Source organism: Eutrigla gurnardus (assembly GCF_963514095.1).
Source record: "Eutrigla gurnardus genome assembly, chromosome: 15".
In the NCBI taxonomy this organism is placed as follows: domain Eukaryota; kingdom Metazoa; phylum Chordata; class Actinopteri; order Perciformes; family Triglidae; genus Eutrigla; species Eutrigla gurnardus.
This window is the reverse complement of record NC_139938.1, coordinates 16,579,687-16,598,090: the sequence shown is the minus strand read 5'-3', so window position 1 is coordinate 16,598,090 and position 18,404 is coordinate 16,579,687. Positions and strand designations below refer to the sequence as shown.

At 44.5% G+C, this 18,404-nt stretch overlaps 1 protein-coding gene across 3 annotated transcripts in view; it reads right to left on the bottom strand.

The window, feature by feature from the left end:
* Positions 1–18,404, bottom strand: part of rapgef6 (Rap guanine nucleotide exchange factor (GEF) 6) — a 105,373-nt gene that overhangs the window by 77,803 nt on the left and 9,166 nt on the right. For 2 of the 3 annotated variants that reach the window (XM_084028777.1, XM_084028778.1), the window contains exons 2-4: positions 5,641–5,711; positions 4,952–5,008; positions 2,319–2,402 (exon numbers count right to left, since the gene is read on the bottom strand). In XM_084028777.1, the coding sequence (XP_083884903.1) occupies positions 2,319–2,402; positions 4,952–5,008; positions 5,641–5,711 (212 nt within the window). Of the gene's footprint in view, positions 1–766; positions 952–2,318; positions 2,403–4,951; positions 5,009–5,640; positions 5,712–18,404 lie in introns of those variants that run through there. The other variant, XM_084028779.1, reaches the window with a different exon arrangement.

The window sequence follows — 18,404 nt, the reverse complement described above, 5'->3', positions numbered from 1 at the left end:
ATATCCATCTCCTGCTTTTTGAAGCTTTTTGTCTTAAAAAAGGGGATCGCAAAAAAAAAAACGTTGCCACGGCGACTAGTCCCACTTTTACAGCCTTGTTGTGTTTAAACTCGGCTCACGCTGTTGTGGTGAAGTATCAGAAACACGTGTTTGCCAAAGAGCTCATTTCCCGGTACCGGGAACCGGCACGATGCTAACTATAGCAATAAATAAATGTAGAAATAAGCACCAATCAGAGTGTTTCAGCTTAGATTTGTCAGAAATGCTAGTTTATAGTGGCATCTAATAATAATAATTCACTTTTATCACCTGTAACCTGAAGGAGAAGAGCGTGTAAACTTGATTCTTCACACGATAACGAGCTCAGAATATTGATTTGATACACATGTTCAGTCTAACGTAAAGCACGTGCTGCTCTCCACGGTACACTGCATCATCAATAACATAATAACATTTAGATATGTTTCATTATGATGTTATGATGATTATGAGAAGAGAAGCCTCTTCCTAGTTATGATAATCGGCCCGGGAGCCGGCGGTGTGTTTTTGGGAAGCCATCCTGCCGCAGCGCCGCGGGGGAATTCCTGGCTATCCAGTCGGTTTGAAACGACGGCAGGCAGGAAATGGAGCACGGCGGGGGTTGAAGCATGCGCAGGCAGAAAGAGAGAGGGAGTTTTGAAAAATGTTCATCGCATTACAGCCACTGAACTAAAAGAATCTCAAACAGAAAAATCAAAACCAGAAAAAAGGCTTTGAGATCACTAACCGCCGACGTGGATTTGGGGGGTCTGCTTCTCTGGAGTCCTTGTAAGTGAAATGATATCCAGCATGTTATCCACAAGTAGCAGGCGGGGGGGGGGCGATAGTCCAGTGATCCAGGTTTTTAGATCCCAGCGTTTTATCCTCCGGGTGAACGAGGGAAAAGTTTCCTCAGAGCACAAGTTGGCGACTGTCAAGCCGTTTGGTTTTTCTTTCACTGAGGGAGGAGTGTGTGTGTTCCCTCCCGCTTTACTCTGTTCTGCTCTGACCGCTGTGAATGTGTGTGTGTGTGCGTGTGTGTGTGTGTGTGTGTGTGAGAGAGAATGTATGTGTGTGTGTCTTGCTCATTTCCTGCCTGGATGTGCTTTTGGGCTCCAGGCTGCTCAGGAACACATGGCCAGCCACTGTTCTGCCAGGGGTTCCGCATTCCCCCCCCCCCCCCCCCCCACACACACACACACACACACAGTGGACAGACACACACACACACACACACACACACACACACACACACACACACACACACACACACACACACACACACACACACACACACACACACACACACACACACACACACACACTGACTTTGGGGGACATTACATTGACTTACATTCATTTCCTGAAGACTAACTGTAACCTGACCCTCACCCGAACATCAAACCAAGTCTTCACCCTGAAATGTAATGATTCATGTCACGACAACGTGCACCCCCCCCCCCCAAAAAAAAATATGAGTCCCCACAATGTCCCTGTAATTAAATGCATGGTCCCCACATCGATGCTGCAACATACAGATGACACACACACACACACTGCTCCCCCCATTAGCTCCCTCCGTGACCCTTACCGACCCCCCCCTCCCCTACTGACACGCGTACACACCCTACAGTGCTTTGCAAGGCACCAACCTTCCCCCACCCCACACACACACACACACACACACACACACACACACACACACACACACACACACACACACACACACACACACACACACACACACACACACACACACACACACACACACACACACACAGTCAGTGCTAGCCCTGAGGCTATTGATTCTCGACTAACTATTCTCTCTGCTACAGTTGGTGCTTTGTGTTGTTGTGTTGTTGGATAAACGTCACTTTCATCCTTCAAAAAAAAAAAAACAACAAAAACAAACAAACCAACTTCATCAACACTTCAGAAGTCGATAAAAGTGAGGTTGTCCCGCCATCTTTGCAAATATTCCCTGTCTGATCTATAAATAGCAGGCAGAGCCAATTTGTGCAAATTTGTACAAATTCTTTTAAAAAAAGGCGAAATTCTGTGGCTGATGTGAAAGCTTGCATTGCCTGGATACAGGTGAGAAAAATATATTAACATGCAAATGAAAATACGCCTCTAGTGTCCAACGCTTAAACCAAGACATCCAACATTCCCTTCCACATCAGTAAAATCCGTCTTTCCACACCTTTCCTCGTTCACAGATGAACACGCAGCAGACAACTCTCACCGGAAATATGACACCTTGTTTTACGTGTCTGTGTGTGTGTGTGTGTGTTACGTACCAGCACCTGGCCAGGTACATGTGCTCCTTGACGAAGACCGATCCAGAGAGCAGGATGAACCAGCAGGTGGCGACGCTGTCTGGGCTGGAACAGAGAGGAAGAACACGCCGGAGTGTCAACTTCCAACACTCCACTTATGTCACAAACATCATTAAGAATGAATCAACCTTTTTTATTAATTCGTTGTATTCATCTCCCCAGTTACGTTGGGTTACTGGGCAGGTTAACTTTAGAGCCCCGCCCCTTCAGGTGATCCCCCATGGGACCATATTTAAGAAGAAATATGAGATGTTTTTTATCCCATCTGAATCAAGTTTGTCAATATAAAAGCTCATTTAAAGCCCAGAAAGTCTCATTGTGTTGTATTTTTGTCGTAGTATCATCTGAGTGAAGCTGAACTATTCCATACATCGTGGATTCAAGGGCGGCCTCTCTTCCAAGGCATGCAAACATGTAGGAGTCACGTGGGAGGGAAAAGCAAACGTAAAGTGCACATCCATATTGAATTCCGAGCGCTGCATTTTGCATAAGCGTCAATGTATTCTTAGCATGCCGGGACCATAGAGAGACATGATGTGGAGAGAGACTCCATTAAAGACGGCAGTCACGCTGAAAAGGTCTGCAATGGGAAAGAGTCACGTAATCTTTGCCCGTCACTGCAACATGAAACGAGTTTCCTCACGAGGCAAACAAAACACGAATTCAGGTCCACGTTTTCTCATCGACCCCAAACGTTCCTTATGAAGAGGAAGTGATCACATGGTGAGAAAGTCTTAATTAATCAAGATGATCATAAATCATCAGCTCTCTGCATAAATAAGGGATCAATAAAATAAATATTGTTGTGTCCTGTATTTTTCCTACCATGCAAGCTGCACATCTTTGTCAAGTCACGTGTGACGATATTTACGATTATCCAAATAAGGGAAATTCACCATCAACTGATTGTGATTTGTTGTTTTTTTAAATCGCAATTCTCTATTTTCTGACATTCTTAAAGCAACCAAATAATCAGTAAAATAATCGACAAATAAAAAAAGAGAATTGAGAATTAGCTGAAGTTGGTGCCTGGTTACTCTGTATATCATCCATCCATTCATCCATCCATCCATCCATCCATCGTGGTATCTTTTACAGTTGCATGCTGGGTAGTAAAAGCAGCAATGCCAACATGATCGCGTTTGAAAGGAGAAATAAAAAGATGCGTCTCTTGCTGGAGTTTTAAACATTAACCACCATTATGGTTTCATGAGAGACGCTGATTGCTTTCATTGCTTCGTCTGCATTGTGTGTGTGTGTGTGTGTGTGTGTGTGTGCTGACTAATTAGCGATGGCAGGTGCTTTGTTCTGGGTTAAGGTCCTTAAGACGATAGCTCCTGGTAGAGACAGGAGAGTGTGTTGGAGCTTCTTCCGTGAGTTTATTTGATGGTAAATTAAACCTCCGAGTGTCTAATGTGATTCCAGCGAGCGTGATTAAACATCAAGAGCACGTGGAGCTTCTCTCTCATCCTCTCATCCGTCTCCGTCCTCCCTCCACCTCTGGCAACTTCCTCCTCATCGCTCTTCGGCAGCTCCTCCTTTCTCCCCACACTTCGTTTCATTTCCTCGTCTCTCTCCGATGTACAACCACGCTCAAATGACTTATCTTCCCCATCTGCTTCATCCGTCTTCACATCCGTCTCACACCCCCCCCCCCCCCCCGACAGACAGACAGGCCATCAGCGGACCTGTCGACGTTACCGTCGGATCAATAGATCGATGATCTCTTCCAGACTGTGGCATCTTAAACAAGAACTCGTCCGGCAGACAGCTTGGGGTTTTAGCTGGACACTTTATGATCCAGCAGACGTAATCCACATTTCTGCACGGCTGTGATTCTTTGCATAAATAGTGAGGCGTCGTGTGAAATGATCACATGCAAGTTAGATTTAACAAAAGGCTCCGTTGAGATACAAGTTGAATGTGTCGGGACATTTTTAACGGATCATCTTGGGATGACAAAACTACAAAAAAAGCTCACTAATCTTCTTTCCCTGTGTCTTCGAGCTACTGCTGTTGTCTGAAGTCTATTTGAATGCATCGATGATCCACTCTGCTGCAGCGGCTGTTCATCTATTAGCATAAACACTATTCATTCCACTTACCTCTTTAGTAGTAATGAATGGACGGGCCTGAGAGCAGGGCAGGTTGTAAGTATTGAGAGTTTTTGGTCGTTTTAATAGGATGTGTTGACAACAACAAAAACAGAGAACATCGTCATCATTTTTCCCTCTTATTTAGAGAAAGTTTAAGCCAGTTTGGAAACAAAACACAAGATATTAGACTGCAAATAGGATTTATACGAGGATAAAGTGTAGTATAGCATAAAAAAGAAGGTATTTTTATGAGGTGGATTATGGAAACACTGAGATCAGGGATGTTGGGAGAGATGCACTCAGTTTTTATGACTTGCTCTTGTCGCTTTGGCGTTTTTGAATTGCAAGCAAATTATGGAAGCATTCACTCTGGAGCTGGGTAAAATACCAGTTCATGAAAAATATACAACAACAACTTTCCCCAGCAAAACTTTGGATATCTAGAGAGGGTGAGTGCAGCAGGAAGACAGCAGGAAGCCACTTCCTGCTTGTACTTACTAGAACAGGATGTGGTTGGCCTCGTGTCTCTCGTACCTGGCCGAGGTACACATCGACCTGAGACAGAAACACAAACATATTCACTTTCATCTCTCCGCACTTACACACAGCTCGACCAAATCCATCACATGTCAATGCTAAACTCCCATTTTTAGACGTCATCGTGACTGTCTGTCAGAGCGTTAACGTGACCCGCTGCTCAAGTTCTGGCTGCAGCCAAACTACATTACACAGTTTTCTGCAGAACTTTGATGAGTCTTTGGTCGCCTGAACACCATTTATGAGAAACCAGAGTTTGTAAACACAAGAGGGCTCGAACCTGCAGCTCGAGTGTCGTCACCTGTTACAAATGAGCCGAACTGGCTGAGACGACATTCCAGACGAGAGGCAGAACATTCTCAAACATGCCTGGTATGAATGCGAGAACGTCTAAAAGACGCCTGAACGCCATATGAGTGATAAAACCAACCTGGCACACATAAAAATAAATCTCAGCAGCACTTAAACCTGTTTGCGTAGTAAGGTGTGCCACATAACAGTTCAAGCAGAAAATAGGCCAAAAGGTTAATCCACGTTTGTAATCATAAACCGATAAGCCTTGTTTTCTTAGCGGCAAATCAAATCAAATCAACACTTGACACTGAATGCCTTTTATTTTGTATTTTTCAGGTGGAATGAAAATGACTCACCTGAGCTGATGTTCCCGGAGGTGAGAGAGGACGTCCATGTGGTAGAGGCGGCAGTAGATGGTGTGCAGGTCCTGCAGGACGGAAAGACAATTAAACCTACGTGAGTCAACATGTCACACAACACTACTCTAAAGGAATTATTAAATCTCACATTTCCATCCACACAAAAAGGGGAAAACATGCAACAATAATAGTCATTTATTTATTATATGCTTGCTTGAATTTGATTTTCACACTGAACTGCCACACATGTACACAGCCTCAGTATCTTCAGTTTTCATTTCATTTTTTCTTCTCCTTTCTTTTATCAAAAAAAAAAAAAAAAAAACACAAAGCCCTGGAATGGTACAAGCTGCCTCCAAGCCTCCAAAGAAGGCCCTCCTCCATCTCCTTCCTCCATCTCCACCCACAACCAACAGATTGATAAGCCATCGTCCAGGCTCAAGGTCTGAAAAAATTGAAGCCAATGCTGAAGTGGCTTAAACTTGCATTCTCTGCTGGCCATCAGGGGGCGACTCCTCTGGTAGGAAAAGAAGTCTGATTGCATGGAAGTCTATGAGTAAATGACCCTAATTCACATTTGATTTCTATCAGTAAACATTGTAAACATGAGTTTATGGTCTCACTCGTTTTCACGGTGTGTTTTAAGTTAATCGTCACATATTGGTCACCAGGTTGCAATAACCAAGATGGTGAAGGCCAAGACGCCATGGGCCGAAAGGCTGAAGTCTGTGGCGTGCTGCTGTGATTACATTTCAAACAATATATAAATATATATTTATTTACACACACATTTGCACAATCTGCAAACTGCTGAGTGCGTTTAAAAAAAAAGTGAAAGCTTTCATAAGATTAGCTCATTGTTTAGAGTGTCGGCAACATCTAAATCACATCCCAGTCTGACGGAGGCCGCTTGGACCGCGCCACGCTCTGCCCGTCAAACCGACACCCTCGAATCAGACGGGCGGGCACGCCACTTATGTAACGCATATGACAGCAGGGAGACGGATACACCCACGGACTTAAAATAGGACCCTATCAGAGCCAGCTGTCAAAACACTAAGAGGCTGACGGAGTGTGTATGTGAGGGATGATAGCATGAGGAGGATCAAACTAACAGCAGCTATGGAGGACTCCGTTAAAACAGGTGGAGGGCGTGGATGACTGCTTGTCAGTCACTCACAAGCCTTTTTATTATTTTATAGAGACAATGTGGAAGCAGGGAGAGAGAGGATGAAGACATGCGGGAAACTGGTCCTGGGTCGGGAGTCGAACCCAGGATCACCGCGTCGAGGACGTTGAGCCTCTGTACATGGGGCAGCTGCCCTTACCACTGCGCCACCAGCCGCCCCACAACAACTAATATTTAAATAAAGAATTAGAGTATTACATTACACTTTTTTGTCAGTCAGCTAAGTGCTTCTCCGATGGGAAGTTCCTGCCACGTCACCGACACAAACATCACTTCCTCCGTGCGTTAGACCGAATGTACGTGGTCGCGGTCATCGTGACATCACCCGTTGGGGTTTGTGGAGTTTTGAAGCCTCGACTTGGGCAGTCTAGCCATTGCCATCTTCCAATTTCTGCAACCAGTAAATTGAAGTGACCATATTTGGACGCGGAGGAGCGACGGGTGGATCTGACGATCGCAAAAGAGCGGCACCTTCACTGCATCTGGCTCCATCTGGTTTCTGGAGCAACGTTAGCTTCCATTACTCAAGCTAAACGTTATTGTTCCAAGCTAAGCTATCTTATTAGCTATTTGCATCGGTAGCATGGCAGTGACGGTAGCGACGCCGCAGGGGCAACCAAACAAAAAAAAAAAAACTTAGGCTAGCGTCTCTTTTTCCTCTATGCTAAGCTAACGTGGCTGGCTCCATACTAAGGGAACAGACACGAGAGTGGAAGTCTAGTTCCCAAAATATCAAACTTGTCCTTCAAAGTCCTTCTACTGTAAGTTTGAACTGAAATGATCGTCTAGTCTCTATTTTTCTTCGTCATTTTCTAGTCGCTAATGTCGAGGACCAGATCGGGATGGTCTGTTGGAAGTAAGCAGCTGAACCACATGACCATATTTAAATAGTAAAATCCGACTGTCCAGCAGCCAAGTAGAAGCTGCATACTCGTCGCCTCACGTCTGAAACCAGAAACACATTTTCCCCCAACAATCATCCCTCTTGAGTATGAAGCCAAAAAAGCACAGCTGCAGTTTAGCAAGAACACACACGTACACAAAAGAAACGGGACAGTTACAACGGGCTAATCCCAACTCATAAATCTGAAAATCCTCAGAAGACAAATTCAGATTTGCAGCACGTTGCCGTTCGTTGGAATGCCGTTTCCTCACGACTGCTTTCGTTTACACGGCGCTCACGCAGATTGAGGATTTCTGGAATTGTATTTTTTAGAGCCTTTTAAACAAATACTGAGAGCCAGACCAAACTTGTAACTCAAACACTCACAGAAAAATCGGTCCTCAGATACCAACTCAGCTGGATCGGGTATCAATGACGTCAGACTGATCAGTTATTCGGATACCAAGTTAACAGCAGATGTGTTTTCTGTCAAAAATGCTGCCGGGATGCAAGCTCGCAAGCAAAACTCCACAACGTGATCCGTTGTGTCTGAGATATTATAACGCGTTGGTAATAATAGAATATAAAAAAATGAAAACAACTCGATGAAACCGGACCAGAAACACCTCTGTGCTGTAGGTAGGAAGGAAGGAAGGAAGGAAGGAAGGAAGGAAGGAAGGAAGGAAGGAAGGAAGGAAGGAAGGAAGGGAGGGAGGGAGGGAGGAAGGACTTATGCTGTTATTTATGAATGATGGCTTTATTTCATTACCACATTTTCTGACACATTTTTCGATTGGTCGTCGAATCAGGTTCCTTTGATCGGATCGTCAACTATTTGACAATCTTAATTTGTCTAATTTTACTGCATGCCAATTAAACAACAAACATACTGCTTCTTCTGCATCCATGAAGCCAGCTGCCCTGTTTAACTTATCGATTGGTTTAAGCAGGTCATCAATAGAGCCAGACAGACAGCAGGATGTCCGAGGAGGGGGGGGGGGTCTCTGCCCCCTGAACCGGTGGTCTCCCAGAGAGATGTAATGTGATCACTACACCACCCACGCTCGTTTACTCTCTGCTTGGGCTTGAACTTCGGGTGTGGCTCTGTGTTTCTGGTGGCCTACACTCGGAGCAACGACCCCCATATTTCTAATGTAGTAGTATAACTCTGTAGCAAAGAAGTCCCGCCCACAACGGAGAAGGGAAACACTTCGTCGCTCTTCGGTTGGCGCGGGGACGATACAAAAATGTTGTGTCACGAGCACCTCCCTGTGACCTTTGACCTTTTGGCCCGTCCTCCCTGGAGACTCATGTGTCGGCATGATGACTGCCGTCTGGAATTAGGACGACCTCAGGAGAGACGTCCGTTAAGCCCTCAGCAGATTTTATTTCAACACTTTCAACGCTCCACACTTCACTCCACCTTTCAAAAAAGGGTGACGTCGCCATGACGACGCCCCCTTCTTATATCCAGTCTGTGGTTACACACTATGCACACCAGTTCAAGGCCCGAGAAAAAGGTCATTTGGTCGGATGTTTACAAAAATAACTTATTCCTGGCGTGCCAGTGGTTAAGCTACGGCGTGCCGATGTTCCAGATTCCCCACATGGCTTCACACGGCAGAGATGAAGATGAAGATGATGAAGAAGGCCGTTTCTCCAAGGTGCTAAAAAGACGACTCTTTGAAGATGCAGCTGACTGCAGAAACATCTGAAAACCTCAGACGCCTGGCTGTCAAGCTAAAAATAAGACCAATGGAGGTGATCAGTGAGGCTCTGATGCCAGCTGTGTGTGTGTGTGTGTGTGTGTGTGTGTGTGTGTGTGTGTGTGTGTGTGTGTGTGTGTGTGTGTGATGTCAGACGGCCTCAGGTATCTACAGTGCTGCTGCCACCTGCTGGCAGAAACATCACTCTCAGTCAACAGGCTTTAGTGCAGGAGATAGTGACACATTTGACTCATCTGAGGACAATGCAAAGGTGGATGTGAGTCGTCATGTGACCCGACCACAGCCAGAGCTGTCATGTGACCTGACCACAGCCCTTGAATCTGAACTTAATAGTAACAGTAGATGTGAGTGCGTTTGTTTCGAGCACCCCGGCACATGCGGCCTGTTTCCCCATCCAGAGACAGATATTTCTGACATGCTGAGACACTCCCACATGAACAAGCGATGAAGCCAGCTACTGTAAACCTCCAAGTCCAACTCTGGAGGCGTTTCTAACTCAAACTGTGTTGGGGGAGGAGACAGAGCGGCGTCGGCTTTTGAATGCAAATGCAAATGTAAAAGTTTGAAGTTATGCCGCACAGAAAACAGTCGATGCTTTGTTAGTTGGATGTGAGGATGTAGCATCGTGGGTTTTTTTGTTGTATGTGCCATAACTAAAAGCAGTAACAACAAGAAGGACACTGTCCCAACTGTCCCCATTGTCCCAAGCAAACCTCCGCTCTCCATAACTCCAGCAGCTCTGTATGCAGCAGGACATTAAGTCCTTTGTGGACCCGTGAGAAAAGCATGGGTGTCACATTTTCATACCGTTTGGAATATTGCATCTTTCATTCGCTGGGTTTAAGGACCTGCCGTGTACTGCAGAGTGGGGTCGTGAACCCCGCGGTGGAATTAAAACACAGTTTAAAATTCCTCCACTGAATCTTTCGGGATAAAAATGGACTTTTCATGGAGAAGTCGCCTTCTGTCGGGAGTTCAATGCCGCCTCCGCCAGAATGCACAGTGTGGAACGGCGGTGGAGGGCTTATCAGTGACACAGAGAGGACGTTGTGGACAGAAGACACAACACGTCCATTCAAGCCAGCAGAGCAAACAGCTTGGCTAACATCCTGCCTGCACGCCGGCCTTTCAACATTTACATTACGTACTTACTCCCCGAGCTTAGTGTCAACACTGCTGGTCTACAGGACCAACAAGGATCGCTGCTCCAGGAGTCAGCAGCAGGTTCACAATGCACATACTTCAACACACGGCAAGTAAAATTTAATGTGATTTAATGTTTCATTCCATTAGAAAATGTTTAAATCCACACGTTATATTGTCTAGATAGATAGATAGATAGATAGATAGATAGATAGATAGATAGATAGATAGATAGATAGATAGATAGATAGATAGATAGATAGATAGATAGATAGATGACAAGTTAATAATAATAATAATAATAATTTGTTATTATGTTTATTTATGTTTTTGTTCATCCTAATATGTTATATATATATCTAATTGAAAAGTGTTTTTAGTGCAGTGTTGTGATGACATGGTGATGGATGGGGATCCTCTCTCTGTGGGATACCACTGAAGTTACAGCGTCCCACAAAACTTTCCAGTATTCAGCCTGTACACCAGAGAAACAGGTCAGCCCTGCTCTATAAACTGCACAACCCCCCCCCCCCCTTCACATCTGCAACACCGAAGATGCTCTGTTTGAGTTTCACTGACGCCCACAGGGACTGTAACAACGAGTCAATAGAATTAGATGGGAGCCTCTTTGAGTAGCTGCCTCGATCGCGATGCTTTTAGTTAGCATCACCTCGTTAGTGGAGAAGCTCTGGTCAGCCTGTGAACACGAGCAGGTTTCACACCAATACTCCATGGATTGGATTTGAATTAGGGATGCATAAAAGTCTTTAATTAATAAGCTTAATATCATTTAAACACAATGTAATGTGTTGCCATCATCTGTTTATCTGGTTTGTTAACATCGTCACATCTCGTCTCTCACGTTCAGATTCACTAGTCCAGGGCTAGCTCTTGGTGCGTCAGGGCCTTTAAGCCTCGGCGGTTGGAGCCTACGAGGGCCGACGAGGTGGACTATGATCCTCCAGACGGGATGGTTATCTGCTGCAGCCGAATCCGTCCGCATCCAGTGAGGGTTCAAGAACAATTGCAGCACTTAAAATCTCCCCCTCTGTTTTTGGCTCACAGCCCTCTTTTTCTCCTCAACAAAGAAATGATTTTCAGAAGCAGACCCAGATCCCCCCCCCCCCCCCCCCCTATTACCACAAACGTGATCCTGCAGAATTGAACACACATGAGTCTGATCACTCTGCGAATCGTTTCAAAGCTTGACGAGTGACACGAGCCAATGCCCCGCCTGAAAACAACCCCAGCGCTGGAGTCCTGGATCCTGAGAGGTTTTCCGGCGCTGAAATACTAAGTAGGTGGGTTGGTAATAAGCCCCGGTGACGACAGTCGCGGCGGTGGAGCGGGGTTTATGGAAACAGTGGTGAAAGGGAAAAGAGGAGTTGACTCGTACTTGACTCGGACTCGGCGTATGAACCTACGCTCGTGAGTCAAATCCCCGGCAAAACACGTGGCGTGGAAGGAAAAATAACAGCCCTGAACGCAGCCTGAAATAGACGCGAACAAAAAGGGTCTTCTCGTTAGCAACGAGTAGAAACTTATGGGATGAATATTTTCCTCCCTCGTGGGAAAGATGAATCTGCACACACAACGTCACAACGCTCCTCCTTCACTCCAATTAGAAGAAGAGCGGGCCCTGAACGCACCACACCAGCTGCCTTGTCCTCCGCCGAGCCAAACCAAACAGCCACACAAGCGCAAAAAAACACTGCCACACAGAAATGGAAAATCTGACCCTTCATGTAATCTTAGCTGCAGTTTTTCTTTGCAGAAATGAATGAAGAGGGCATAGGAAGTCCCCCCCTTCCCTACATATGCATGAACTTTCTGTGGCGGCGTGGAAAAGTGTGAGCACTCACATTTTTAGCTCTTTGTTCAGGTGCAGCGGTGATCTTTCTGTTTGTCCTAAAATTGGTGATTTAAAAAAGCAAAAAGCTATTTCTTAATGTTTTTACTGCAGTTAAATAAAAAAAAAACCGAGCATCAATGACACTTTTTTTCTTTTATGCCCATTATGCTCCACTCACGCTTTGAAGCCATGGAAAGCGTGAATGTTTCGTCTGCAGTCATTACACTGGACTTCTCGCAGCCAAACTGGCTTCACGAACCTCGAAGACATCTCAAACACCCTGAAAAGTAATTTCCCAAATGTTCTCCGCTCCGTCTGCCTCTCATTACCAACTCGTTTTGAACTCGTCCATCATTTCCCTGCGCTGGACGAGAGCACAGTCCGCACCTTTGTTACAGGCTCCTCCCCTTTTAACTCAGCCATTACCTCTAATCTAGATCGTTTAAGTTTGACACTTTAAAGTGGCCTTTCATGCGTCTCCCCTCATCATCGCTGCTGGACGACCCGATCACAGAGAGCTCAGCTGAAGGTGGGCTGCTGAATAATAATTATATACACAGTAAGTTGACCGTGGTGAGTTTCCATCAGGATGATCGTAACTATGGTTATGAGTGACTTACAAAAAATAAGTGATACATAGGGTTTCAAGTCGAATAATACAAAACTACATTTTATGTATTTATTTAAATGTTTTCATGCATTACGCATAATTATTTGATTGCCTTATGTGTGACTAAATAATACAAATATTCAAGAAGTTGAATGAGTACTTCTACTTTTACCAGTGTTTCTGAACACAAGTATCTGTACTTCTGAGCGTCTCTTTAAACGTGTCCAATGAGACGAGCTCCTGAAGATCAGGTGGTTCCCTAGCTGGTTCCAATCAGAGGGAGCAGAGTACTTAAACGCCCGTTTTCCACGTTCAGCAGGAAAAAGAGAAAAACGGAGCCACCATGCCTCTCCGTACACACACACACCAAGCCACGCCCACAACCGACAGTAGCTGGACTCTGGCTTACCGGACAAAAACGTATCACTCGAAGATGGATTTTCACGTGACCTTGCGACCTCGTGAGAATCCTGCTGGCTTGCAAAGTGAGCTAAGTTCAGGCAGGAAAAACACAAGAATAAAGGAGCATGCAAGTGAACAGCGCTGCGTTTCTAAGTGTTTCAATCAGCTGATGAAACACATAGAGTCCTGAAATGATGCACGAACCAGTAGTGTAGCTGGTCGTCTGCACGGAGGCCAAAGATATGGAACAGCTGATCTCCGTCAGACAGGCAGCTCTGCTCCACTTCTCCCACGCATAAATCAAAAACAGAACGGAGCAAAGGATTTGTTCAGTTTCCAGTTGTGTGTGGGTGTGAGCCTCTCACAGCTGACCTGGGTTCTGCTGGACTTGATTGTGTTTTTGTTTGGTTTCTTGCACGCCTCAGATGTTTCCGTAGGAACCAGGTGAAGCACATGGTTTCTCTGGTGAGAACTTCAAACATCAGCAGAAACGCTTTAACCACTGCTTTCACTAAAAGAAACCGGTGACTCGTGTGCATGCGTCATTCTTCTTGGTCAGATTCAAAGAAAACAGCCATCATCCTTTAAAGGTTTCCTATAAATGGGAGAGTTGGGCCTTAAAAGCCACTATTTATGTTGGCTGAGGGGGGATTTAGTGCAGATCGTAAGCAGTTACGCCATAGAAACCGTACAAATGTATCATTATCAAAGACACAGGGAGAAAAACAAATAACTACATATAATTTTTTTAAACCTCAGCTAGCTTTTCCATGTCCGTAGAACATGTGGCCGCACTATAGTTTTGAATAAATTTGCATGGAAAATATTGTGGTGTGTGGCGCTGAATCACAGCATCAGAAGTGAACATCATGACATCATGAACCAGCTGCTACACAAATCCCATCAGCTCCTTATCGCTGCAGACATAACCTGATAGCTTCCCTATTAACTAAGCTCACTCTGAAACTCTCTCAGCCCTTCGACTAATATAAAAATATAAAAACCAGGCAAATGAAAACACATATTTGAAAAGCACAAGAATGCATACCTGCAGGGAACGCCTAGAACAAATTCACCACTGAAAATCTATTAAGTACACAGCGGCCTGGTCAGACGCCGCCATGCACAGTCAGCGTTTGGTTTTTCCTTTTATGGCAGATACAGGAAGTGACCGCTGACATCACTGAAGCCTCACCTCACTCTAAGTCGTTTCCAGCTCCTCAGACGTGCCCACTTAACGGCTCGCATCTGCTGAGTCTGGACTTCCTCTCATGAACATCCGTAGTCCAATCAGGCTTCTAAGGCCGAGCCGACCCTCGTCAATGAACGGGGACTCGGCGGGCATTCAGCTGGGAGCAGACGCGGTCACTTCCCAGGTCTTGACCTCTGCTCCGGTTGCCACGGGCATCAAGGGAAAGCACTTTGAGGGGAATTCATTGATGAACAACACCACAAGGGCAGATAATTTTTGTTGCTGATGAATCAATCCAAATTAATTTGGATGGTTTTCATTGGGTCTCGATGGATGCGTGTGTCTGAAATGCTTAAAATGACTTGACTTGTTGCTGCCGCTGCCCCTTTGCATGGAGTAGCATGAGTTTAACCACCACAATGTGACATAACGTTGGACTGCCGATCGTTATCAGTCAACATTCAGTAAATCAGGAGATCTCCTTCTCGTCGCTGATCCCTGATGATGCTGCACATCCATATTGAAATAAGCAATCTTTACACAATCTAATATACAATCTAAGCAGAGTATTTCTACTTTTTAGTTTAGAATTCATGTAATACACTACATACAAACAGATGTGAGCACATTTGCATATGAATTCCATGCTTTTACAGCGTGATTGTTGCAGTAAAGTGATGTAACGTGGCCCCGTTATCGTGCCCTGTGGTGCACACACCGGGTTAATATAAAGCCAGCGCTGTCGGCGACGGTTCAAACCGAATGGAATGAGCCGCTCCGATTTGATCTGATAAAAACCAGTGATGAATGTGAACCGTGTCAAAGTGCAGCTGTGCAGATAAGAGCAGCCTGTGTAGTAGTTACACCTGAAGGGGGAAACAAATGTTTTTTCTTTTCAACAAAAATGCATACATTCACAGTTAATCAAGAATTCCCAGATTCAATTGTGTATATTCTGCCATCAGCAGCTGGTTCCAGTTCAATCAGAACTGGAACCGAGCAAATATTGGATCTTACTCCCCTCTTAGTCTGTTTTGGTACTCTTTAATTACAGCTGCTTTGTGATTTGTTAATTAACCAAGCCCTTTTTCCAGTTGTTCTACATTTTACTTTCACTCTATTGTGCATTCTGTGTACATTTACCCGGGCTAACCGTGACATAAATTCATGGCATGCCTATGCTTCGGGACGAGCAGTCTTTCTATATGACGAAGACGCCACTGTGTTTACACTCCCCGCTCATTGTTTAACACAATCGTGTGTCGGAGCCACGGGCAGGAAGTCCAGCTGTCACATTCCCAGCATTCCAGAGGTGAGCGCCCGTATCCTTCTCAACGTCGTCAGTGAAGGAGATGACCGAACAAACCGCAGAGGAATCCGGAGAGCGACTGATAGAGCGTGCGAACGACAGAGCGCTTAAATGAAAGGCTGACAACAACAACAACAACAACAACGCAACTAACCGCGCAGACAAGCAGCAGAATGTGTGAAAAAAAAGTGAATATATTTCTGAGCAAGGACAAGTGAATGAATGAGCGTTAAAAGAAAATGTGAGCGAGTGACTCAACAAACAGTTGATTGAGTGAAACAGGAAGTGATTCACCAGGTGAGTCAGTCAGGAAAATGAGCGGATTGGGTAAATAGAGTGGCGAGTTGCACAGAACCGCACGCCATCGTGTTTGTACGTGTTACATGGTCGCCCTGTGCAGTTTGTTCAACCCGCTCTTCCCATAATTCCCTGTAAAGCGAAGCGCCTCGGGGAGATGCATGCATGCTCCCTTCACGTATGTTGCTCAATCACGCCGGCGGCCTCCAGGTGCAGACTTCTGAATGAGGGCTGCATGAGCCTTTAGTGCTTTACTGCACTAACTTGCAGATGCTGTAATTAAATACTTATATGAGCTCATATTCCTGTAACATGCAAGTAAATACAGAAGGGTCATAATCTGAGCCGCCGTGGGTTTGAAAAGCATGTTTTCTTCAAAAAAAAAGTTGTATCCATAGACTGAATAACATACAGAAATCTAAAAATGGTTTGAAAAGTGGATCATCCGAGACTTTCTACAACAACAAGGTTGCTTCCGGATTTATGTATAGATTATGTCATTTTATGGAGCAGCTACACTGTTAGCAGAGCCTCCATTTGAACCAAACTCCATTCAGAAAACAAGCATTTTAAAAGTGGTTTGCTTGTCGTCTTGCAGGCAGACCCAACAAACCATGACTTCAGACTTTTTACAAGTCGTCGTCATTATGTGGTTACTTCGGCATCATTTTTATCCATTTATCGTAATTAAATCACAACTAAATGTAGGGTTCATACCGCTGTAGTAAACCAGCCGATGTGTTTCTTGCTATTCACAGTGAATGACGATGTTATGAACTCAGACAGGACGGAGTTTGGCTTCCCAGCGTATCTGGGACTTGTACGAAGGACAACAGTGGTTATTTCAGCCATGATGGATGAAACATCGTCGGAGGTTTACGACATGGAGGTAAACCTGACACGAAAACACAAATAATCCTGTGATAAAACTCACGTGAATAACATGAGATAACAACTAACTAGTCGTCTCATGATAAAACCAGTTTCAGTATAGCATTGAGGAAAGAAAACTCCCTGGTGCGTAAAGAGTTCCGTGATTCATCAGAGTTAGCCTACGTGAAATGAAAGTAGCCTACGGGAAGGAAATTAATAACGTAAGCTTTGGTGACGTTGGGAACTGGCAGCCGGCTGCATCGCTGCTTTGGGAATATGATTACAAGTGACTGTGTGCACAAGAACGCAGCAACAATGACGAGGTAGAAGAAGAGGTGTCATTTCCAGCCCGGCTTCATTCTTGTCATAGAAGCGGAAGGCAAATTGTCTCTCAGACAGGAATGCTATGAAAACAACCTCTCGTAGCGTCTCGGGTTCACAGTGTGATGCCTTCTCTGCAAGTCCGACGTTATGTAATTAAATAAACATTTTAAAAAAACGTTACAGGTAAGCTGCTAGGCTCAGAGTGAGCGTGAGGCACAAGCAAAGATAGAAGATGAGATTTGAAGACAAAATATTTCTCTAAAGTATTGATGACTTTAAAAAAAAATAGGTGCAGAGCAGGAAATAGGCACAATTAAGCAATTCTATTCTATTTTATTCTTCTATTTTTGCATTTTTTCTACACAATAGCAGATTATAGATTTGTTTGCAGCACGTGGTCTGAAATGAAACATTTCTATATCTAAATGTACGTACAACTTTAAAAGAAACCAATAATAAATTACATAAAATAAGGACAAAAAGTAAATTCTGTGTTTGTTTGTTTTTTAATCCACTTGCCTAATATGCTGCTTTAATATTAGCACCCTGGCTTTGAGGTGTTGGGTCGATATGAAGTTTAATGTCACCATTATATTGGAAATAAGCATCAAAATGTGCTTAAAAATTACAAAAAAAAAACCTGTAATCCCTTTTCAAGAAATATTTTAGTCACAGATAAGACAGCTTTTTTTAGTGAACAATCAAATCATTTTAAATAAGGAGATCATGTATCATATAGTTTCCCTGCATGAATAAAAGCATGAATACATGTATTTTTGTATCCTGTATTTTTAAAAATCAGGCTCTATTTTTCACGTCTCTATGATGACAGTGAGCCAGACGGCTTTTTCAAGTCACTCATGGGGATATTCACGATTATCATGCCAATGATGATGATTCACCGCGATCGATCACTGCGAGCCCTCGTTGGGCTGAAGGGAAAGCGTGGTCGCTCTCTTC